The sequence below is a fragment of the Colletotrichum phormii genome (assembly GCF_030913505.1).
Source record: "Colletotrichum phormii strain CBS 102054 chromosome Unknown BDP81scaffold_1, whole genome shotgun sequence".
Lineage (NCBI taxonomy): Eukaryota > Fungi > Ascomycota > Sordariomycetes > Glomerellales > Glomerellaceae > Colletotrichum > Colletotrichum phormii.
Window position 1 is genome coordinate 4,515,448 of NW_026851443.1, and position 23,261 is coordinate 4,538,708.

At 53.7% G+C, this 23,261-nt stretch overlaps 8 protein-coding genes and 1 non-coding gene across 9 annotated transcripts; 6 read left to right on the forward strand and 3 right to left on the reverse strand.

The window, feature by feature from the left end:
* Positions 1-757: 757 nt before the first annotated feature.
* BDP81DRAFT_305744 (glycine dehydrogenase) lies at positions 758-3,993 on the forward strand (the record flags this gene model as incomplete). The annotated part of the gene is made up of 2 exons (XM_060583202.1): positions 758-3,878; positions 3,932-3,993. The coding sequence occupies 2 exons, from the start codon at positions 758-760 to the stop codon at positions 3,991-3,993; spliced, it is 3,183 nt and encodes a 1,060-aa protein (XP_060452489.1).
* A 918-nt stretch (positions 3,994-4,911) lies between these two features.
* BDP81DRAFT_338858 (serine carboxypeptidase) lies at positions 4,912-6,751 on the forward strand. Its single transcript, XM_060585995.1, has 2 exons — positions 4,912-5,226; positions 5,284-6,751. Exons 1-2 carry the CDS (start codon positions 4,998-5,000, stop codon positions 6,600-6,602), a joined length of 1,548 nt encoding a protein of 515 aa, XP_060452490.1. The 5' UTR covers positions 4,912-4,997; the 3' UTR covers positions 6,603-6,751.
* Positions 6,752-7,928: 1,177 nt separating this feature from the next.
* BDP81DRAFT_389221 (uncharacterized protein) lies at positions 7,929-8,804 on the reverse strand (the record flags this gene model as incomplete). The annotated part of the gene is made up of 1 exon (XM_060587233.1): positions 7,929-8,804. The coding sequence occupies one exon, from the start codon at positions 8,802-8,804 to the stop codon at positions 7,929-7,931; it is 876 nt and encodes a 291-aa protein (XP_060452491.1).
* A 524-nt stretch (positions 8,805-9,328) lies between these two features.
* Positions 9,329-13,305, forward strand: BDP81DRAFT_488001 (uncharacterized protein; the record flags this gene model as incomplete). The annotated part of the gene is made up of 5 exons (XM_060595235.1): positions 9,329-9,734; positions 9,789-10,097; positions 10,179-10,425; positions 10,478-11,999; positions 12,087-13,305. The coding sequence occupies 5 exons, from the start codon at positions 9,329-9,331 to the stop codon at positions 13,302-13,304; spliced, it is 3,702 nt and encodes a 1,233-aa protein (XP_060452492.1).
* A 1,714-nt stretch (positions 13,306-15,019) lies between these two features.
* BDP81DRAFT_305548 (uncharacterized protein) lies at positions 15,020-16,126 on the forward strand (the record flags this gene model as incomplete). The annotated part of the gene is made up of 1 exon (XM_060583186.1): positions 15,020-16,126. The coding sequence occupies one exon, from the start codon at positions 15,020-15,022 to the stop codon at positions 16,124-16,126; it is 1,107 nt and encodes a 368-aa protein (XP_060452493.1).
* A 715-nt stretch (positions 16,127-16,841) lies between these two features.
* Positions 16,842-18,911, forward strand: BDP81DRAFT_414851 (WD40-repeat-containing domain protein). Its single transcript, XM_060589398.1, has one exon. The coding sequence runs from the start codon at positions 17,071-17,073 to the stop codon at positions 18,559-18,561; it is 1,491 nt and encodes a 496-aa protein (XP_060452494.1). The 5' UTR covers positions 16,842-17,070; the 3' UTR covers positions 18,562-18,911.
* Positions 18,912-19,674: 763 nt separating this feature from the next.
* BDP81DRAFT_389226 (uncharacterized protein) lies at positions 19,675-19,965 on the reverse strand (the record flags this gene model as incomplete). The annotated part of the gene is made up of 2 exons (XM_060587234.1): positions 19,675-19,812; positions 19,885-19,965. 2 exons carry the CDS (start codon positions 19,963-19,965, stop codon positions 19,675-19,677), a joined length of 219 nt encoding a protein of 72 aa, XP_060452495.1.
* A 1,487-nt stretch (positions 19,966-21,452) lies between these two features.
* Positions 21,453-22,181, reverse strand: BDP81DRAFT_307524 (Chloroperoxidase; the record flags this gene model as incomplete). The annotated part of the gene is made up of 1 exon (XM_060583371.1): positions 21,453-22,181. One exon carries the CDS (start codon positions 22,179-22,181, stop codon positions 21,453-21,455), a length of 729 nt encoding a protein of 242 aa, XP_060452496.1.
* Positions 22,182-23,179: 998 nt separating this feature from the next.
* Positions 23,180-23,259, forward strand: BDP81DRAFT_t12. Its single transcript has one exon. It is a non-coding gene; the product is annotated as a tRNA-Thr (tRNA).
* Positions 23,260-23,261: the final 2 nt, after the last annotated feature.

Here is a 23,261-nt window from a genome sequence, read left to right on the forward strand (position 1 = left end):
GTTGGTTACGGGATCCCTGGGAACCGCGCACCAACACCCTGAGAGTGAGAGGTGAGTGTTTGGTGTCGGGTGTTTTGGGTGTCCGTTGCGGCGGCGAACGAGCGGGCGGTCCAGTAATTAGTCTGTATTTCACTCTGTAATTCGTAGGGAGATCTACTTGTACACGCGAACGGTATCCCTGGCCACGCCTGGTATCCTACCTACCACAGTAAGGTGTACCTTAGATGTTTTAACGATGCAGTACGGAGTACGTACCGCTGTCTCGATAAGTAGCCGTTGCCGCAAAAAGCAAGAAAGAAAAAGGCGGATGGTTGCCGGTCCTTAAGCTCGCTCTCACCGACTCCTTCATATTCGAAGAGCATTCCGGAAGCTGTCCTGTTGTCTTCTTTTGCTTCTATTTATTCTTCCCGAATAATCATCCCATCTATTCAACAGAAACCCCGTTCGCGTCAAGACCTGGATTCAGGTGTTTTGAAACAGATTTGGGCTGCGTGCGAGAGCTTGGTCGCTTTTATCCCGAGTCGCATCTCGGATCGCAAGTTGGTGGCGACAAGGGTGCTACTTCTTGAGCTACAACGATATCGGCCCCAGATCCGAGCAATACTTCTATACGCACGACTCTCTCAACCACAACACCTGTCCTTCTTCTTTTTCTCTCTTCTTCTCTATTCTTTTCCAAGACACACTTCGACATTGGCGAGTCTCACTGGCATTTTCATCTTCTTTGTGAATTGCCACTCACAACTCACTTCACACAATGGCATCACTGAGATTGCCCCTCCCCCGCCAGCTTCGGCTGGCTGCCCCGAGGTCAAGGATCGCCGCCCGCCAGACACCAGCTTCCTCGTGGGTTTGCAACTCATGTGTCTCAAGCTCGGCATCATCCTCGCGGATTCCCCGCGTGAGGACATTCAGCGCCTTCGCATCTCTTCAGCATGCCACCAGCGCAAAGATCGGCTCAGTGGACCCCTCCCTTGAGCCGCTGCAGAGGCCCGAGTCCTTTATTCCCCGACACATCGGCCCTGATGTTACCGATGCTGAGGCCATGTTGAAGGCGCTCGACCCTCCGGCAAAGTCAATTGACGAGTTCATTGCCCAGGTTGTCCCTCCGGACGTCATCTCCGAGAGGAAGACCTTTGGTGCCTGGGACAACGAGGGCCCTCTCGATGAGAGCAAAGTTCTCGCGAGAGCCACGGCTTGGGCCAAGGCCAACGAGGCCGCTCCCAAGCCTCTTATCGGGGCTGGATACAACCCCAGCGTCACGCCCCGTGTTATTCAGACCAACGTCCTGGAGAGCCCTGCTTGGTACACAAGTTACACTCCCTACCAGCCCGAGATCAGCCAGGGTCGCCTCGAGTCGCTTCTCAACTACCAGACCATGGTGTCCGATCTGACCGGACTCCCTATTTCCAACGCCAGCTTGTTGGATGAGGGTACGGCCGCCGCCGAGGCCATGACTCTTTCCATGAACGCTCTCTCATCATCCCGCGCCAAGAGACCCGGCAAGACCTTTGTTGTCTCACACCTCGTTCACCCTCAGTCTATTTCTGTCATCCAGAGCAGAGCTCAGGGATTCGGCATCAAGGTCGAGATTATCGACGTGAACGCAGCGGACTCTGCAGAGAAGATCAAGGCTCTGGGACAGGACTTGGTTGGTGTTATGATCCAGTACCCCGACACCAAGGGCAAGGTTGAGGACTTCAAGGGACTCTCCGAGCTTGTTCACTCACAGGGTGCCCTCCTCAGCGCCGCCACCGACCTCCTGGCTCTCACGGTCCTCACGCCGCCCGGCGAGTGGGGTGCCGACATTGCCTTTGGCAGTGCCCAGCGTTTCGGTGTTCCCCTCGGCTTCGGCGGACCCCACGCCGCCTTCTTCGCCGTCAAGGAGGCCCACAAGCGCCGCATGCCTGGCCGCTTGGTCGGTGTCTCCAAGGACCGAAACGGCAATCGCGCCTTGAGGTTGGCTCTGCAGACCCGTGAGCAGCACATTCGTCGCGAGAAGGCAACCAGCAACGTCTGCACTGCCCAGGCTCTTTTGGCCAACATGGCTGCACTGTTTGCTGTTTACCACGGACCCGAGGGCCTGAAGGAGATTGCTTCGAGATTGGTCCGTCTTGCTCGTGGAGTCCAGGCCGTTGCCGAGGCCTCGGGCTTGGAGACTGAGCAGAGCAGCGCCAGTTCTGATGGCAAGGTCCTGTTCGACACCGTCGTTATCAAGGCCAGTGACCGCTCTCAGAAGATCCTAGACGAGGCCAAGAAGGCTGGTTTGGGCTTCCGCGACTACGGAAACGGTGACATTGGTATCAGCGTCAACGAGCACGTCACTGAGGAGGTCTTCAAGTCCATCGCCGCCGTTCTCGGCAGTGCCACCGGTACCCAGACCACGGAGGTTGCCACCAAGGCCTACGGTGCTCTCACCAAGGATGTCACCGAGCTCATTCCCGAGACTCTGCGCCGCCAGTCTGCATACCTTACTCACCCCGTCTTCAACACCCACCGCAGTGAGACTGAGATTCTCCGCTACATCCACTACCTCCAGTCCAAGGATCTGTCTCTTGTTCACTCCATGATCCCCCTCGGATCCTGCACCATGAAGCTGAACGGCGCGACCGAGATGGCTCTGATCACCCTCCCCGGCTTCTCCACCATCCACCCTCACACACCTGCAAGCGAGCTCCCTGGCTACACCGCCTTGATTGAGAGTCTCTCGGACCAACTGAAGGGTATTACTGCCATGGATGCTGTCTCTCTGCAGCCCAACTCTGGCGCTCAGGGTGAATTTGCCGGTCTCCAGGCCATCCGCAAGCACCTCCTTTCCCAGCCCGGCGGCAAGAAGCGTGACATCTGCTTGATTCCCGTTTCTGCCCACGGCACCAACCCTGCGTCCGCCGCCATGGCCGGCATGCGCGTCGTCCCCATCAAGTGCGACCAAAAGACCGGTAACCTGGACATCGAGGACTTGGAGGCCAAGTGCAAGAAGCACGCCGAGGAGTTGGGCGCCTTCATGGTCACCTACCCTAGCACCTACGGTGTCTACGAGCCCGCGGTCAAGAAGGCTTGTGAACTTGTCCACAAGTACGGCGGTCAGGTCTACATGGATGGTGCCAACATGAACGCCCAGATCGGAATCGCCTCGCCTGGCGAGATCGGCGCCGACGTCTGCCATCTCAACCTCCACAAGACCTTCTGCATTCCCCACGGCGGTGGTGGCCCCGGTGTCGGACCCATCTGCGTCAAGGAGCACCTCGCTCCCTTCCTGCCCGGCCTCGCCCACGACGCCGACCAGGCCATGGTTTCCAGCGCCCCCTTCGGCAGCGCCGGTATCCTCCCCATCAGCTGGGCTTACAACGCACTCATGGGCAACGACGGTCTGCGCCTCGCCACCAAGACCGCCATCCTCAACGCCAACTACATCCTCGCCCGCCTCAAGCCTCACTACAAGATCCTCTACACCAACGAGAACGGCCGCTGCGCGCACGAGTTCATCCTCGACGCCCGTCCCTTCATCGCCACTGCCGGCGTCGAGGCCATTGACATTGCCAAGCGTCTCCAGGACTACGGCTTCCACGCCCCGACCATGAGCTTCCCCGTCGCCAACACGCTCATGATTGAGCCCACGGAGAGTGAGAGCAAGGAGGAGCTCGACCGCTTCGTCGATGCTCTTATCAGCATTCGCGAGGAGATTCGCGAGGTCGAGGAGGGCAAGCAGCCTCGTGAGGGCAACGTCCTCCGTATGGCGCCTCACCCTCAGATGGACGTCATTCTGGGTGATGGCGAGGGCAAGTGGGACCGTCCTTACTCCCGTGAGAAGGCTGCGTACCCCCTGCCTCACCTCAAGGAGAAGAAGTTCTGGCCCAGCGTGGCTCGCGTTGACGACAGTAAGCTATACCCCTCTCTACATTGACAAGGCAATTTCGCTAACAGAATACAGCATACGGTGACACTCACCTGTTCTGCACGTGCCCTCCTGTCGAGGATACCACGTCAGAGTAAATCGATGATTCTGCATCTGATAGACATGATACCAGCAGACCATAGACTTGTGCCTGCATGACAGCCTTCATGTTTGCAACACGGGAACGACTAGTCGATCTCAGACGGGCATCTCACCCGCTGACATCTCTATTGTTTCCTGATATCCTTCAACATTTTTCCAATCATCTCTTAGCAAGCGGGGATTTGAGTTCCTACGATTTCAACAGGGAATACACATATACACATCATATTTACACAATATGAATGTCCAGGCGGGTCTATGGGGCCGGAGATACGGGCCACCGGGGAGTTTTAAACAACAAAACAACGGAAATGGTTGTTTTTGTTGGGGTTATTGCATTATTGGGCGTGCGAATTTGGTTTTGGTTATCTACCTACCATACATAGACTGGCTTCTTTCAGCCAGGAAAAATATTGATATTGATGAGTTCAACATAGTAGTGCTTCTGGTGATGCCTGGAACAATGACATTGCGATTGCCTATCCGTCCTTTCGATCTTTCGGTTAGCTCATACCTAGAAGGAGGTCTCCCGCTTTTTTGCTTCTGATCAGCTTCAGTGAGTAATTTGTTAGATGCTGGACGTGGCATACACAGGAAATCACCGTGGATTGAACAGGTAGTTCGACTGTGTTTCGTCACCAAGCATCCATCAGTCGATTTTATCAATTGAAGTATTCACATGAACTCAAACCTCTTGTATCCATCAAAACTGATGAATGTCAATCGTACTATATCTTTTGGGCTGCTTGAAGAGCACGTATCGATGACCCGAAGATTCAACACAAAAAGACGTGGGTTCCCCCGTACCCCGAGCCGACCCCACTCGGCGTTCCGGCCTTCCTGATCAGGACGCCGTGCTAACCTTCCAGGTTCCCACCTCAAAAGTCCCCCAGAAGCTCACCTTCTCGCTCTCATCTCACATCTCACTCCATCATCTCTTCTCAATTGATCGTCGCGAATCATCAATTGAGCATCTCCAGGCTCATAAACAAAAACCGCAATGGTCCGGATCACCTCCCTAGCGGTCTCGGGACTCGCGCTCCTCGCGGGGTTCGCGTCCGCTGTCGCTACGCAGGCGGACATTGAGTCACCTGATTTCACTACCCTCTCGGTGCCTGAACACCCGCACCACGCCATCCGCATCAAGGAGCAGAGCGATGAGATTTGTAACGCGGGCTCGAGGCAGTGGACCGGATGGCTGGATACGGGTGGAAAGCACCTCTTCTTTTGTGAGTGAAACCGCCAAACCCTGGTCAGTGAAACCGCGACTTAACCATTCTTGAAAGGGTATTTTGAGAGTCTGAATGATCCCGAAAACGACCCCCTTAGTCTCTGGATGACAGGCGGACCAGGCGGCAGCGGCCTCGTAGGCCTCATGCTCGAACTCGGGCCCTGCCTCATCAACGACAACGGCACAGGCACAGTCCACAACCCCTACGCCTGGAACACAAACACCTCCATGATCTTCGTCGACCAGCCCGCCGGCACGGGGCTCTCCTACTACGACGCGGACGTCACCCCGCCCGCGACGTCCTACACCGCCGCCGAGGACATGAACATCTTCCTCCGCATCTTCTACCAAGCCTTCCCCGGTCTTGCGTCGGCGCCCTTCCACATTGTTGGCGAGAGCTACGGCGGGCACTACATCCCCGCCCTCGCTGCCGAGATCGTCTCCTACAACAGCGGCTCCCCACCTCCCGACTTTAAAGTCCCGCTGGCGTCGGTGCTCATCGGAAACGGCTACGTCTCGCCCGCCGACACGACGTGGGGCTTCTACGATACCCTCTGCACCACCAAACCCGGCGTCCCGGAGCCCGTGTTCAACGAGAGCATGTGTGGGTTAATTGCCGATGCGCTGCCGCGGTGCATGTACCTCCAGCAGGCGTGCTACGCCTTCCCAGATCCCATCGTCTGCGGCGCAGCAACGGATTTCTGCTTTGGGCACGTGGATCTGCTGTATTACCAGGACGTGAAAGCCGGCGGGCGGAATCCGTTTGATATCACGCGGCCCTGCGAGACGGAGAATATCTGCTACGGTGCCGGGGATGGGATTGAGAAGTACATCAAGACGGAGCGGGTTCTTGCCGCGCTTGAGGTGCCCGAGGCGGTGGGCAAGAATTTCAGTCTTATTTCCATGGATGTGAACGAGCGGTTCGAGCTGGCGGGGGATGTGTTTTTGAGTACCGAGGCGGATGTCAAGTATATCCTCGAGTCTGGGGTCGATGTGCTGGTGTATAACGGCGACTTGGACCTCGCGTGCAACACGGCGGGTAACGTGCGGTGGACGAATAAGTTGTCGTGGGCTGGGCAGGTTGAGTTTGTTGCGAGGGAGCTTGAGCCGTGGTTTGCGGTTAAGAAGGGCGGGGAGACGGTCAAGGCGGGTATGTGGAAGCAGGTCTCGAAGAAGATGAGGGGGGGCAAGGAGACGAGGTTTGCGTTTGTGACTGTGGCGGGGTCGGGGCATATGGTGCCGTTGGATCAGCCTGAAGTTGGATTGCAGATGGTGAGGAATTGGTTGTCTGGGGATTTTGGCAAGGCTGTGAAGGGTGGCCCTGAAAAGAGAGTCAAGGGTGAGGAAGATGAGTTTGTGTCTTTGGAGTTGTAGTTACGGAATCATGTGAGGATGTTGGAGATTGTCAAGTAGGCATGGATTCGGTCAGTTATTCAATCACAGGAGGTCGACATGAGTTCCATCCATAAGTACTTGGCCTAGTCCTCAGGGATACGTGACTGCCAAGGTCAACAACATTCGTGTCCGTCTTACACATGCCGCAGCGATGTGAACCTTTGCGCCGTCGACCCGGCCACTCTCGCCGGCCAATTGGCCAATCTATGTTGCACCTTAGTTGCCCCCGAGGTCACGCGCGTCGCCATCATTCCCACTGACGATGGCCACAACTAAACTGAACAGGTATCCGTGACATCAGCATGCGGGGACGTTTTGACTGCGAATACCGGCTTGATCCAACGAGAGATTCCTATAGAGAGGTGCTTAGGTTTGACACGGCGACGTAATGTCAAATGCAATAATCTTACTAGCCATGGAGTGCCGAGTAATAGTTTGACTGAGAGTACCGGGGGAACCGTCAAGCGACACCTATCACAATTCACGGAGTAGTAGCGAACCGTTGATAGAATTAGCCTCTGAAAGCTATCGAGAGCGAAATGAACTCAAAACCCTCCCATTGTGATGGACGAGGCGCCCCATAACTTCAATCAGTTGTCGTCAGTTTCCGTCTTCTCATGACTAGGACCATTGCCATCGCTCTACGAGGCAGCACGGCCACTTTACAATGGCATATTTTCTAGATCCTTCTTCGCTGTAGCCAATCTTTTGTCAAAATCTTCCCATGCCTTCAATGGACTCTTATACTCCTCCTCGAGCTCTCCCAGTTTGAGGGGCTCATCCTTGCACAGCTGTCTTTTCTCTTCAAGTTCACGCTCATATGCCCGCTTCTCTTCAGCTTTGATCATCACCTCTTGGTCTAAAGTACGTCTCTTGGTCTAAAGTACGTTCTTTCGCTACTTGCGCTGAGTCTGGCAATGAGCATTGAACTTTTGGCAGGGTGTGGTAGATAGGAAGATATGAACCTACTTTTGGAGGTTCTGTCTGTCTTGAACCATGCAGCTCCAGGTGTCGGGACTTCCCTAGGATCCTTGTATTTGAAGAACGAGGGGTTCAAGGCCCCCATGAGCAAGCGTTTCTCTGCTGCATTGACTGTAAAGACTCTTTAGTAGATTGTCTTACAAATCTTGGGGAAGTGGGAGTGACACTGCGTTTTCGACGTTTCATCCAGGGTATCTGTCACTAAATAGGAATAGCATCAGCACTCTGTAATCAGCCCATCACGTGCGTTATCACGAGGTTCTCTCATTTGTTCCTATAGCACCTTTCCTTGCTCGATTCTATTTGGGTTAATACAAGCCACTTTTACCACACTTCATATGCCCATTGCTGCGTGCCATAACTCGTGACAGTATCTGTAGAGAAGACAAAATCGAACTGCACTCCAGGCTTTTCGATGCTGGTGAATACTGCGTCAACAACGAACACCGCCTCCACCAAGTAACTCTCCGTAAGACTGCTTAGAGTCCAGTTGCCACGGATGGCCCCGCGACAATTGATTAGATCGCCAGCTTGGGATTGCAGCTTCGGGTAAGCGTTCTCGGGAAGGTCCTTGTTGATTGGAAAGGTCTCCCAATCCGACCATGTAGACGAAACAAGGTTGAGGTCTTGCCATATATCTTCATGTTGGGCCACAATAGAGAGTCCGGGAATGTGATTAAAGAACCCAGCCGACTCATGATGGTTCTGAGAACCTTGTGTTTCGTTAGAGACTAATTCGGCCGAGATATGTTTGGGCGCGGGGTTGACTGTAATCACTGGCGGCTTCGTCACTGCGAGATCGGGATATCTGCACAGCGCCTTTTTGAAGCCCAAGATCGCCTCAGCCTGCTCTGGACGCCGCCTTGATAGACGCAGCTGTTGCATGAAGTCGACGTACTTGAGCCCCAGGGCAGAAACTTTCAGCTCCTGCAGTCCCGCATAGCAGATATACGGGCATACCAGATTGATCGTGGTGTCGTTTCGTCTTTCCTGGATCGAGTACTCCAGGGCATTATTACTCTGCAACCAAGTCTGAGCAGGATTATCGATTCGAGGGACGCTGCAAGGTCTTGACCTGCCAAGATACTGAAATGGCTCTCCATGGCCAAACATCTGGTAAGAGTACTGTGCCTCTTTTGGGTCTGTCACACTAACCAGCCATTCTTGACGGCCTGGCAACTTGTGAAACTTGTAGGCCATTTGGACTTGGGTGTGCTCGAGTGGTGCGTCGCCCAAGATCACCTAATCCTAAAAAGAAGTCAGCTTTCTCACCGTGTCCATGAGCCAGGAGGAGGAGGGATTTCTTACCTGAGATGCCTGCCAATCCGGTGCGATTAGTTCCCGTGGAAAACCCCAAATGATGTGGTCGACATTTGGTGTCGTTAGATCTGGCTCTTTCTTGTCCAAGACCTTCGTGGTCTCGTAAGCCCTGGCTCAATATATGCAGGCGTAATGTAGTGCAGCGTGAGGAGCTGGTCTGAGATTTCGGGATCCCACATCTAGTCTAAAAGGGAATTTGAAAGCGAAAAGAGGCAGTATGCTCCAAGAGGAGTGTAATTTAAACTCGTTGAGGGAGCCTTTTCAGTCAGCCTGCTACTCCCGAATCGCACGCGCAGACTTTTCCTCTTCCCACTGTCGCAAATTCCCTCCAACCTGTTGCTGCCTCACTTACATACTATCGTGTTATTGTTACGTTCCTGTACTTGCCTGAAGGTGTATCGACAATGGCAGCTCAAGGGTTCGAAAAGCAGAATGACCCGATCAGTGTAGCTGCAGGAGTGGGCAGGAACCGTAAGAGCTTCCTCTCCTTTGGAGATAAGGGTCTCACAGCGAGCGTGGGTGCAACTGGGCGGTTGCTCCGGATCACTCAACATTTCCTTGGAGAGAAGACAGGAATCTGTTTGGACGATAAGAGAATGCTAGAGCCTTACTACGTTTCGCGGCGCCTGGCAGATTTTCTGGACCGTTCACTGGACGAAAGCTTGGGAGGAATCGGCCCCAGTATTGACGCCTTGTGTTCTGGAAGAGAAACTGAGCAAGACATTGTCAACAATCGATGGCCTACTTTTACTCGACCACTACGAGGCGATACCTCGAACAAGCTGCGTGTCTCTTATATGGTGTTTCGAGGTACCATCTATCAGAAATTCGAAATCATAGACGCAAACAAATATTAATCGTTAGGATCGGAAGCGAAGGAACTTACGATGAAAATCTTGCAGACTCTATCGCTGGACACAGAAGTACTCATCAGGGACCTCGACTTCGTGGACGGAAACAACCCCTTCAATGAGGCTTTGTCTCAAACAGGTAGCGATGAATCGGAAGTGCAGACTTACACCACATGTATTGCCGAAGGGAAAACAAACAACCATGTTAGGTGGGAGCACCATAGTCGTAAAAAACATTTCGTCCTCCACATACACGTCCTGGACCAGAATAGCACAACTGAATTTGTCAAGCCAGACTCGAAGGCTGAGAAGTCTTGCTACGGTATTCAGAGAAAGAGCAACGGTTCAGATCACCCAATCATGTCAGTTGTTCTGGCATAAACTCTTGAATAAATTTCCCCAGCGCCCAAGTCCAGTTACGATTTGCCAGATTGGAAGATGTTTGTCGAGGCTGACGGGCTTATTCGACGTCATAAAACAGTACACTTGACGAACAACCATATCATCGACTCTTTTCTTACAAGAAACCTGGAATACATCTTGTCTGTCTGCAGCATTCCCGTCTCTGAACCGGATGCTGAAGGAATACCTGCTGTTGCTCTCACCTGCGGCGATGTTGATGGTCATCGAGTGGCAACAGCTGCAAGCTTGTAAGTTATCTATGATCTTTGCAAGGCTTCATGCGCTGATGGTGTGGCAAAGCTACGCTTTCCAACTTTTGCTTCTTGGCATGGATCGCCTCAAAATCTTGCATGCCAACTTGGAAAAACAACATTGCACGTGTGATCGTGACAACATGCCTATACCCTCCACAGCGCATCCTATCTGCATGATGAAGTGGCGTATTGAACGTGTATGCAAGGGCCATATGAAATGGATCTTCGAGAAAGCAATTTCGCCCAAGAACCAGTTCAGGCAGTTCTGTCCTAATCATTGGACCAATGGCGATGATATCGACGGCTGGGAATCTAGCGAGTGGCTTCCGGGAAAGTCTCTTGTTGATGCACCTCTCCAATTTCTCAAAGCAGCGGACTTTTACAAGAAGCTCGGCAAAGACATGCCGGAGGAGCCTCTGCGAACGGCGAGGACCGCTTACATGAGCTGGATCCGAGACCTCGAGAAGGTTGAGAAGTCCAGAAAATACGCATTTCCCTCTTACAAGCCCAGCGACGATAGGAAACCGACCAAAACCTTTTATCTCACAGACCATGCTCTGATTTGGCAAGCAGTCAAATCTTGGGAGTCAACGAAGCTTCAGTCCGCATCTGTGGGTGGCCCTGAGAATGCAGGAAGATATTCGGCAAATAGGTTGCGAGAAAACATTGTTCAGAGATTCGCCACTGAGAATCCTTTCTTGAAGAACAGAATGGTCGCCGTCAAACGAAGTCCCACTCAAACGCGATTTCTTCTTCGCTCAAAAGATGTTGCTCTTTTCCGCGCGAAGGAAGAAGGCTTGTTCAAGAAAACTGACACACAGTGGACGAACACCCTCGACTGCCAGAAACATCACGAAGGAAATGACGACACCGACTGGAGTGATCCTCGAAGATTCGCTCTAGCTATTACAATGGTTCAGCATGGAAAACTCATCAACTTTCGGACCAGAGAGGAATTGATTGACCAGGCCTTATCAGCTTTGCTCAGCAACTCCTCATTCAACGGACTTTTTACAGGGACGTATGATGAACGCCCAGGTCCAGCCACACACGAAGACAATTACGCAACAGTCATTTTCGAAGTTCCATACATTTTATGGAAAGACTACTGCCCCAGGGTGCACGGTAATCCTGGTGATGGCACAAGACGTATCTTGGACTCCCAAGAGAGCCGTCTCAAGCTCATGTCCCAGCCCATCGAGGGGGCCTCCAACCATTTGGGAAACCTGAAAGTTCATCCGGCAGGGCCAACAGAGGGAAGATACCACAATGACTATTGGATGAAACACAATCTCCCCTTCAACAATGTGATAAACGACAGCAACATTGTGGACCTGCAGGACGAGTGGCTTTACAACGAACCTGCATTCTTCGTCAACATCACCAATGACGGCATGGGAGGTCATTCGGATGCCAACGCCAACACCAACACAGAGGCTTCTTCAACGGCAAATGCCCATTCTGCGAACGTTCGAATAATGATCGACATTCCAGAACACAAGCCGCTAAAGGACAAGCGGCCAGTTGGGAGTCTTCAAGTGCATGACTTTCCGCACGATAAGGAGAACGTGTTCAAGATGGCCGTCGAGTTTCCGAGGGAGGCCAAAACTGCCAAGAAGAGATTTTGAGCATTCGTCTCGAGACAGGCGAAACAGAACTCAAGTTGCATCAATACCTTTGCCCCAAACGAAGAAGGTGAAAAAGCAGAGATGGAACAGTTCTTCCATAGGCACAAGGCTAGCAGCAACTTTTTCACAGAGGAAACGATAGCAGCAAACACATGGACAACGGGATTCCATATGGCGTTTTTCTCCGCGATGGACACTCATGAAATGGCTCGGCAGATTATATGGCATGTCGAAAGGGTAGCAATGGGATTCCGGTTTGAGGGCGACTTTTTCGACAGATATTGGACCTGCCGTTTCGTTGTGGCTGAGGAAGAAGCGAAGAGGAATTTGATTGAGTTTCTGCAACAAGACCACATGGACCAGACTCAAGGCTCTTGCGAAGTCAAGACTGGTCCATGGGAACAACGGAAAGTACTTGAATTGATGTTGTTTGGAAGCATCATCAGGAGAATGGCTAAGAGCGCGGGTGATATCCTGGAACTGGCTGAGGGAACTGTTAGGGATCAGAAACACAGATTGGATCGGAGGCTTGACAGGCTCCAGAGGTTTCAAGATTCCATGGGATACCAGCTGCCGACTTCAGATGATGACTCTCCAGTTGATTATCGTAGCTTCCTCCTCACCCGTAACGAGTTCCGCAAGTTTCTGGCCCATTTGCAGACGATTCATGGAGACTTCGCAAAAGCCATGGCCATCATTAATCATTGGCTCAATCGAGAAAATGACCGTCAAGCTGAACGGCCCCGGTGGACTTTCAAAGACGAGAGTCGCTATAGGTCAGTCTTGAACAAGTTACTTGTTACAAACCTTCGGGGCATTCAAGACCTGGAGCGGAATTTGACCGAGATGTCAAACCTTGCAGAATCTATTGCAAAACAGCTCGAGTATTTGAGTAGCCATCTCGAAGTCATGGTGAATAATCAAACCCAACGAAATGCCGAGGCCATCAAACTTTTCACAAATACCACTGCTATATTCCTGCCTCTAGGGTTTGCGACAGGCATGTTCAGCATGAGCGGGACGCCTGATGTGCAAACGGTCGGTAGAATGTTTGGACTGTTTGGTGGAGTCTTCATCGTGGGCACATTGACAATTCTTCTTGTCACAAAGGTCAACGTCAACTTTGCGGCGCTGATCAGGCGGGCTTGGGAGGAGCTGACCAGGCGGGCTCAGGCGAGGGCGCCAGAAGATCATGAACGCGCCCTTTGGGAGACACGGAGGAACAACGCAAGGAGAACCAATTAGAGATACGAATGTTGAGCGCGAGGGACATATTGCGCACAAAGAATCAGGGTCAAGCATCCACAACTTCGTTTCATAAGAGAAGAACAACATGGGCAGTCCTACGGTGAAGCTTAGGGAAGTGCGTATGAGAGAGAGAGGGGGGGGGAAGGCGGTCTCAAAGCCACTGTGGTGAGCAAGACCAGGAAGACGCGAAGTTGAGGGCCGGTTCATTTTCGAGGCTATGAGCAACTTGGAATAGCCAAGAGTTTAGGAGCTGTATATTTGGATTCGGTAATCGCAACATGCTGCTTATCGATCGTTCCAATTAGGCCGCTTGGCTGTCATAGGAGGTAAACCGCAAGTTCTGAAATGCTCATAATAAACTATGTTTATTAGCAGGTTGCGGCCTGGGGCGGCGTCGTCGCAGGGCACACCCCGCCGATTAATACTCCGTACAGGACGGGGCGGCACTATCCCGTCGGAAAGCTTAACTAAGCAGTTCACCGGTTCGCTGAAAAGCATACTGAGAGGGTATCCGATTGCTCGCGCGGCATCATCACCTTCAAATCAGAATTGAAGATCAGATGAGAAGAAACAGAAGCGCGTCTTCTTCGACTGGGAAAAGAAACGACTGGATCCCTTCATTTTCCATGCTCACGCGCTAGAGCTTTGGAAGGCCCGTGGCGCTAATGAGCCAAAATCTGACGGATGAGCTAGCTGCTGCAGTTCCTGTGGGTATTCATAAGTGGAAGCAGTTGCCGTCTGATCTTCCTGTCCTCCTACAAACATATCTGCTTCAATTCTTCTTCACCTTCTCCTTCACAAGAATCGCCAAATTCTTCTTTCAATCTCGCCACAACCACCAAAACGTTTGTTAGCGACAAGCGTCAGGTTTGGATCGAGAGATTCGAGACACTGAACATGGGACAGATCACGGATGCAGACACGCCCGCTGGCTCAGCCCCCGGCCATCAGATCCCTGCCGAAGGATTCGCGAAGGCTCCTCACAGACTCCTCCCAGCGCCTGCCTGCGCGACGATGGAGATTTTGCTTGGCTCCATATCAACGCCATTCTAACCTATGCCCTCTTCTTCCTAGCGTCACATCCAAATTTACGACTTTTTGTCTTCCTCTTCGAAGCGGTGGTGTGCTGGTACCTGTTATTTTGCTGCCTGCAGTGCCTGAGATGCTTGGCTCCTCACCCCCCTGCTTGTACCGCCCCAGCCTGTCTGGATCCTACGGATGCTGCTCATTCTCTTTCCACCGTCTCGCGCGATGGGACTTCAGGGACACCAAGGTTCCAGACATGGGGTTCATCAGCCGCGGTGTCGGATTGGCGCCCTCTGACTGGTTCGCGCGGACTGAACGGGATGACCCAGAAGGGGGGCGTGTGAGTGCGAGCTGGGAGCTGGATGAGCACGAAGGGTTTTGTGAAAAGCGAGTGCTTCCCTTGTTCCCTGCTGATCGTGTCCCGTTTTCCCTTCTTTCTGTCTTTTTGCTTGCCATTCACTGCAATTGCTTGCCAAGTGTTACCCTTCCATCGTTTGCGAATCGCCTCTCCATCGTGGTTGGGTTCCTCGACCTCGCAGTGTAGGAGTATCCACACATAGCCATCCCTGTCTCAGACAGACTCGACGTCCAACTCGAATTCGACCTCTCAGAGCCAAGCCATCCGCCGACAGAGGGCATCTTGACGCCGGCTCTCACGTTCGTTCACCGTCTATCCACGTTACAACATGGCGCTATCAACAAAAACGACGTTCATCGCGTCAACCTTTCCCGAAAACCCTCTCAAAACGGCCGACTTCTCACCACCCGCGTCCTCCTGCTCAGGCATCTACCTCACCAACAACGTCTACGCCATCGACAATGACCCCAAATGCCTGCCCAACAAGTTTAATGGCGCCAGCACGGCCTTCTACTCTCCCGGCACCGTCTGCCCGACAGGCTATACCGCGCAGCCGCAGTGCTCGCGCAACGGCGGGGTGCGCTCTGTGACGACTGTTACATGCTGTCCCTACCGCGGAGACATGACGCTATCGTGTGTCGAGGACGATATGACGCTCGCCAACGTGTGGGAGACACAATTTTGCACGTGGATGGCGGGCCCCGCCACGGTCGTCGATATTACGCGGACAGATGATGGGGTTGTGGCTACGCAAGCTGTTACGATGTCGAACCGCGATGGTGTGAATGCGTGGGGTATTAGGATGGTGTATCAGGCAAGCGATCTCGTGGCCAAGACGACCTCGGGAGCATCAATTGCGTCGGCGACGGCAACGGGGACGGCGGCAGCGGGAAGCAGTGCGACATCAGGTGCGAGTGCGACTGGGACAGCGGCCGGGGCGGACAATACTAGCGGCAGCGCGACCGCCGCCGCCGCATCGGGAGCGAGTTCGGGTGGTCTGTCAACGGGCGGCATCGTAGCTGTAGCGGTTGTGGTGCCCGTCGTCGCGATAGCAGCGCTCGTGGGCCTGTTCTTGTGGTGGAGGCGGCGGAAGCACCGGTACGCGGGCGTGAAGCCCGTGGAGACGCCCACAGCGCCCGAGATGGAAGGATCGTCGGCCATGGGAGCGCAGAGCGCATACGCATATCAGAGTCAGCAGGACGCGCAGCAGCAGCATAACGGGCAGCATCCCCAGGCGTCACCGCCTGCGTCGGAAATGATCGGGACGGATATTGCTGGGTATTACAACAATGATAAGGTTCTCATGAACCCCGGTGGCCAGCAACAAGGAGGAGGGCATACGCAGTTCAAGGGGTGGACGCAGCCTCAGCCGCCTGTTGAGTTGGCTAGCGGGGAGGGACCTACGGAGTTGCCTGCTGATAATGATCGGAGGTGATGGCAGTCGCGGGCGCGGTCGAGATCTCTACGATTCTGAGCGGTTTTGACGATTCAATGGAGGAGGGTGGTGTAAGTTGTAACGGAGAGAGTTGATTTGAGATGGATATATCATGGTCGTAGGGCTTCATTTTCACACCAGCGTGCGAGGCGATTAGATGGCCGATTTTCATGAAGGGGCGTGTCTTTGAGGCAATGTGAGCCTTCAGTTGTGGTTGCCTAAGAAAGATAGAAGATATTCTGAAGTAGAGTTGTATGAATTGAAGGCTTCATAATGAGATCAAGATTGCTACCTATGTAGCTAAGTACTTTGAAGGTATGTATGTAAGAGAGAGAGACGAATGAGGTGAAGCGACTTATGTACCTCTATGAGTGAACTGTACGGTCAACTTGTACGACAACACGGGTCTTAGGCCGCTGAAAGATGTCATAAATTCTACCACATAAGGAAGCTGCTATGCATCCGCTAGGCCTCTATCGCGGGGAATCTATCAACCCGGGCCAAGCGCCGTGCCGCCGATGGCTGGTGAAGAGTCACACCGACCGCGATGATCCCGGGGGCTACAGCAACCGGTGGCCCCGGCTTTGTAGGTGAGCTCACCGCCTGCGATTTTCGGTGGAGGTCTTCACCTGCGAATGAATTACCCCGCCACCCCGCCATCCAGAAAGCTGCAAAAAAATTCGACCCAGCGCGACGCAATTCCTGCTTATCAAGCACCAGGAACCTCGATTGACGATTAATAAAGCAAAGTCGTCTTCCTGTTCCTGCACCCTTACTTTCTTTTCGATAAATAAGGGATCGATACCCAGCCCCCCTTCCTACGTCATACCTTTTTATCTTCCCGAAGGAAAACTTGAGAGGATTTGGCGCATTACTTCCAAGAGTGCGAAAACCCCCACGAAAAACGAACCCATCCCCAACCACAACCGCGACAACCACGCAAGATGTCGGCCCCCCACGAAAAGACACCGCAAGATGACGGCCACGAGTCGGAGCCCGAGATGCTCGAGGCCGACGACGTCGGCGAGGAAGTCAACGTCGACGACGAGGACATGCCCATGGACTCTGACGACGAAAACGAAGAAATCAACCTCCAAAACGACTCGGTCGCCTACTTTGACGCCCACAAGGACTCCGTCTTCGCCATCGCCCAGCACCCCGTCCACCCGACCCTCATCGCCACCGGCGGCTCCGAAGGCGATTCAGACGACGCCCCCGGCAAGGGCTACCTCCTCTCCACCGCCGCCGCCGCCTCCCGCCCCGTCCTGCCCGCCTCCTACTCTGGCGACGCCGCCCAACCCCAGTCCACCGAGCTCCAGTTCATTTACCCCATCGACGGCCACACGGACAGCATCAACGCCCTGGCCTTCACCTTCCCCAAGGGCGACTTCCTCGTCAGCGGCGGCATGGACGGCAAACTCCGCGTCCACGCCCTCCGCGTAAACTCCCCCACCGCCGAGGCCGCGAGCGTCCAGATCAAGTTCATCACCGAGGCGCAGGAGGTCCCCGAGATCAACTGGATCGCCGCCTGCCCGAGCCCCAAATACCCAAACACCATCGCCATCGGCGCCAGCGACAACTCCGTTTGGGTGTACACCATCGATATCGCGGCGGGAGGCGGTAACCCGGCGAACTGCTTGCAGCTCGTGCAGACGTACTGGCTTCACCAGGCCCCCGTCACCGCGGGCGCATGGACGCCTGATGGAAACTTCCTCTGCACCGTCTCCGAGGATGCGAGCTTGTATGTGTGGGACGTCTGGGGCGAGGCGGCTGCGGCGGGACTGGTGGAGAGTAACGGCCAGACGACGGTGAGCTTGACGGCCGAGGACCAGCGGTTCATTGTCGAGGGCGGGTTGTACAGCGTCGCGGTGGATCCCAAGGGCACGTTGGTTGCTGTTGGCGGTGCCGGCGGTGCGATTCGCATCGTGAGTTTGCCTAGGCTGGCGAGTTCTGCGCAGGCTGGCAAGGGCGGGAAGAGCAAGAGCGCGTCGGACGTTGTGGCCGGAGGACAGATTCTTGCAGCGCTGCAGACGGCGTCGGATTCGATTGAGACGTTGAGCTTCACTGAGGCGGCGGGCGGACCGGGGCAGATTTCTAGGTTGCTTGCTGCTGGGTCGGTGGATGGCAGTGTCACTGTGTTTGATGCCGGTAGGAGATTTGCTGTGAGGAGGAGTCTCGGTGTTGGTGCGCATGAGGAGTTTAGTGTGGTCAAGGTGGAGTTTGTCAAGAACAGCTGGTTGCTGACGACGTGTGGTATGGATGGTGTCGTGAGGCGGTGGGATCTGAGAGCGCAGGATGGTGGGCTTATCAAGGAGTGGAGGGGACATCGTGGCGAAGGGGAGGGTGGTGGTGTGCTTGGGTTCGTGCAGGGAGAGACCGGAGAGAGGATTGTCACTGCTGGTGACGATGGTGTTGTTCTGGTGTTTGAGGCTTAAGGACTTGAGTGTCAGGTCTGAAGTCTTGGGAGAACGGGGAGGATTTGCGTTTGTTTTTTTGCCATGTTTTGATTTTGGGAATGATGATGAGCTTGGAAGGAGGGGCATAGATAAAATAGGGGATGTCATACGCCTTTTGCGCTGGTATGATATGGACTCGTGGATTATTCCAGGTCCCCTCATGAATTGGAGTTTCGCATTACTGATACATGATCTTGGGTGTCTTGGTGCAGTTCTTTGCTACCTAGTGTTCTGTCTGTGGCTGATATACTGGAGCTGGGAGAGACTCGAGGCTTGGAGAGGCTTGCGGGAGTTGGCGGGGTGAGACACAAGATTCTTTGAGTTCGTCCCATTTCGTGGAGCTTAATCAAGCATCCCCATTTCCCTTCAAACGCAAACCCTCCCAACTTCGGCATCCCATGTTACCGTCTCTCCAACCTCTGTTCACAATAGGGTCACAATCATCTCAGACATCCATCGATAAAACCTGGCACATACCTGTTAAGCCAGTCTTTCCGTCCGGACTGATGGCTGACAAGCAAGTCATCGGCGTGACTTCTCTGAGAGGCGACCAAATACTCGCCCTCGCTCTGATGGTACTCGGCATCTGGGATTTTCCGCGGATTTGCCTTGTGTTAGCGTGTTCCTGGCTGTCGTGGGACACGATCGTTCCTTGTAAGTGACCATGTGTCAACAGTGCTCTTCTGCGATCATGCTCCTGACAGCTTCATGCTTAGTGTATGCGATGCTCGGCATGTTTCCCTTTCTCAATGTGATCGCTGCTCCTCTTCTCAGAAGCTTAGTATAAGTCACGGCGGATATCATGAGCGGTAGCGGTCGGCCTTCATGCGTCACATTTCCCCGGGGTGAGGGACAGCGACATATTGACTCATTCAAAAGGCGTTAATTTGGTTATCATAGACACAATAACCGAGTGGCACACATGACGATGCAGAGCAAGCACAGGTAAGAACCATTTGGTTGATCATTGTATCATTAGACTACCTCATCGTAGTCGCCACCAGATGACATCGTTCAAGCGATCGTCACGTCCCAGCGGCTAATTATCTTCCTCTCTCCATTCATTATATCCCTTGCATTATCCATCAGTCCTTAGGTGGACCGCTCGCCAGGTGCAATACCATCTCCCTTGACGGATTGGCCACCGCTGGCGGCAAGGCCCTCAATGGCGAGACCCTTCTCAGGCTCGGGGAGGGGCGCGGTCTTGTCGGCACGGTCGACGTGAGGGTCCTGATGGATGAATTAGTTAATGTCGTGTGCTGTTGGGGAATAATGGAGCATGTTGGAGTGGTTGCTGCTTACCTTGATGGCGCCGGCGCCGTGGATAACGTCGTGGGTCTCCTCGACGGCATTGTCAGAGGCTCCGGATCCGTCGCGAGGCATGATGATTGTTGTTCGTTGGGAGATTGATTAAGTTGGTAGTTGTGTAATCTTGTGGAGAGAAATCGTTTCAAGTCGATTATAAGTGAGATCTGTGATAGAATCGTTTGATGAAGAGGTGAAAGGAGTCATATCGAAGAAAATAGCTGTCAGACCTTATTTAAAGAGGCATGAGCTCTGGACTCGAGTTGACGTCATATGAGTTACGTTGGTACGTTAGCTTTTGCCCCAAAGCTCCTACTCCCTATTAGGAAGGGATGAAGCTCTGCTCGAGCTCTCCGAGGCTTTAAAGCATTGAGGCGTCAAAACGTCATGATGTGGGGGAATGATGCTCCTCCCGGACGGCGCTAAGGTCCCCAAGGTACTAGATCGTAGATCTCCGTCCGATATGCTTCCCGCTCCTTCCCCGCCTCAACGTCGGAGTAAAATCTCCTTGTCATTTCCCGCGAAGAGTTGATTCTGCCAATTGTCAAGCTACATGTTGGATTGAAGGTAATATGAGCTTGCGTTGTCGAAGGTCGAAGTAATACTTCGTCTATGAAGGCAAGAGGGGTGAAAAGTACTGTTCAGCCACCCTTTGTAGATCCCGACGCGAGTACGTACATAGCTGTGCTACCTTGGCAAACCTAGGCAAGTAGGTAAGCTTAGCTAGTACCTACCAAGCGAGGTTAGGTCGAGGGGTAATGCCCCCTGTTCCCTTTTTCGTAGTAGCGGCTGCTCCCCAAACGCTTCAACTGCAACTTCACTTCTCTCATCTTCGTGACCCAATCTTCAAGATCTGGACATCAGGATCTTGCCATGCATCCACGCCGCAATCTTTTATTTCTTCCTCTAGCAATGTTCTAGATATCCGAAAGACCGTTTTTACGAGCAAATGACGGTCACCAAAATGACACATCTCCCATGAACTGCACAGCGTCCCATCATGACAACGGTTTCATTCCCCTGTTTTAGGATCTCTCAGCCTCAACGAAGCCAAGTTAGACCTATCTATTGCCTGTCTTATATCAATTCAAGGTATAGAAGATACGCCACACCGAGATAATTCTGGACTCTGGAGAGGCCGATTATTCACCGCATAACTGCTCATAGTGCCGGTCTAGGATGGAGTCTCTCATGCGGTGCAATGTTTGTTTCGATTGCCCCTGTGCGGGCCGAAAAGTTTTACCGATAACGAAGGCACGGATGCAGCGCCGAGACTGCTCCCTTTTCTCTCATTCAACATGGCCCCATCCCCAGTCCACGAGCCACGACGCTGAGGAGACCCTCCGCCGTGGCCAGATGCTGCCAAGCAGCATGAGGATTGCCGTTCGGCATAGACATTTCAGTTCATCGAATAATGCGACGATGCCGCGGAGCTGCCAACAGATACGGATTGGGACTTAACATCATCACTTGCGATATCACTAATACTCCGGGACATTGACTTGAAATCGTTAAACATGACGCATTTATTTCTATTCTAACCCAAGCACCAGAAAAACTCAAGCTTAGCTGCTTCCGCTGGTAGCGATGAGCTGCGACAGACCGAGGACCTGAGCGGTGGTAATCACCTCGGCAGAGGTGTTCCACCCCTCGTTGAACGGCAGACGCTCCTCCTCAAAGACAACCTTCAACCACTCAACCGGCGCAGCAGGCGCAGTGTAGCTCTGTCCAATAGTGCCGAGGATGACGGCCGACTCGCCCAGAGAAACAGTGACCTGGCTGGTCGTCAAGTTGAACGACGGGTTCGTCGCCTGCGCAGTGGCGATGCGCTTGCTGCGCGCGGAGGCCATGGTCGCGACGCCGACCTTGTTGTCCGACGCAGCAGCGGCGCCGGTCTCAAGGTATCCCTTGGTCTCGACCCAGACGATCTCGTTGAAGGTCTTTGCGTCGCCAGTCACGGCGAAGTCGGCGCGGGAGAGACTGCCGTCGTGCTCGATTACGTTGTGCTTGGCGATGTCGTCCAGGTTGAAGGTGCTCGCGTTGCCGGTGGTGGAGGTAGCAAAGGCGGGCGTGCCGAGGGTGCGGACGAGGGACTCGTTGAAGTGCAGGGCGGAGCCGAGGCCGGCGATGAGGTCCTGCATGGAGATGGACTTGCCGTCGCGGGCGAGGTAGCCGTGGTTGGCGAGGGAGTTGAGCATCGGGCAGGGGCCGCGGACGGCGCCGGCGTCGGGGGCGAGCCAGGGGTGGGCTGCGGGAGCGGCGTCGCGGGGGAGGGCGGCGCCGGAGGCGGACATGGCGCAGGTTGCGGCGAGGACTGCTGAGGCGCGCATCTTGTATGAGTCTTTTGAAGAGAGAGAGAGAGAGAGAGAGAGAGAGAGAGAGAGAGAACAGAGAGCGTTGGGAAGGTTGGGATATTCTCGAGCTTCTGAAAAGACAGTGATGGCCTTACAAGTGTGCCGTTGGTGTTGTGTAAACGAAGGTGGTCCGGTGAGGATGAGTGAGGAGGCTGGAGGAAGAGACTAGCTCACGAAGAAGGACGTCGACGAAAGCTGCTTTATACAGTTGATCGAAACCTGGGGGTCTACGGATATGAGGGGCCCATAAACAGATACACGACGCATAGGGCTGGGCTATCCGAGTTAAGACTCGGGGGTTCTCCTTTAAGTTGTAAACCCCGGGCGGCGGCTCCTTCGACGCGGCGAATCCGACAAAGTCCACGCCTTCCACGGTACGGAGTGCTCATCGAAATGGTGCCCACTGCCCAGTGTTCTCCCCCCCCGTTCTAGAAGAAGTCAAGATGGGAGCGGAATGATAGCCGTGCCTCGGCAGTAAGGTCAAACCCTGGGCTGTAGCCGCCGCAGTTCTATGATCTATCATTATACATGGGCTGCTTATACGTTCATCCCTTGTTCGATGAGCCCACTGAGGACCACTGGGGAGTCTTATTTGAAGTTATACCGGGCTTTGCTTACTTTTTCATGACGTGTTATTGGACGGGGAGTTGAGTGAGCCGAGGTGAGCCCCTTTTAAACATTCTAATTGAGTTTGAAAAGGAATGGAAACCTGTGGAAAATACGACTTTGACGTGCTTGGCGGGGACGATTGTGGGCGGCCTTGGGTGGTGGCCGTGTCGGGATGGCCCATGAGATGCAATATAGAGAGGTCCGAGAGAGCAGCATGTTTCAATGCAGGGACGTTGTGCAAGGGTTGTGGGGGAGCGGGAGATGCACGACGGGGTTGTGGTCCTCGTGACGTAGGGACATAGGTGTGCCAGCCCTCGCAAATTTCCATCGCCTTGTTGGCTAAGTGGTATAGCGTCTCACTAGTATTAGTGACATGAGAAGATCGGCGGTTCGATTCCGCCACGAGGCATT

What these genes read in the sequence shown, in the direction of transcription:
- BDP81DRAFT_338858 (XM_060585995.1), top strand. Translation starts at nt 4,998, where the DNA reads ATGGTCCGGATCACCTCCCTAGCGGTCTCGGGACTCGCGCTCCTCGCG. An exon ending in TGGAAAGCACCTCTTCTTTT is followed by an intron (nt 5,227 to 5,283) that starts GTGAGTGAAACC and finishes CATTCTTGAAAG; the next exon opens with GGTATTTTGAGAGTCTGAAT.
- BDP81DRAFT_414851 (XM_060589398.1), top strand. Translation starts at nt 17,071, where the DNA reads ATGTCGGCCCCCCACGAAAAGACACCGCAAGATGACGGCCACGAGTCG.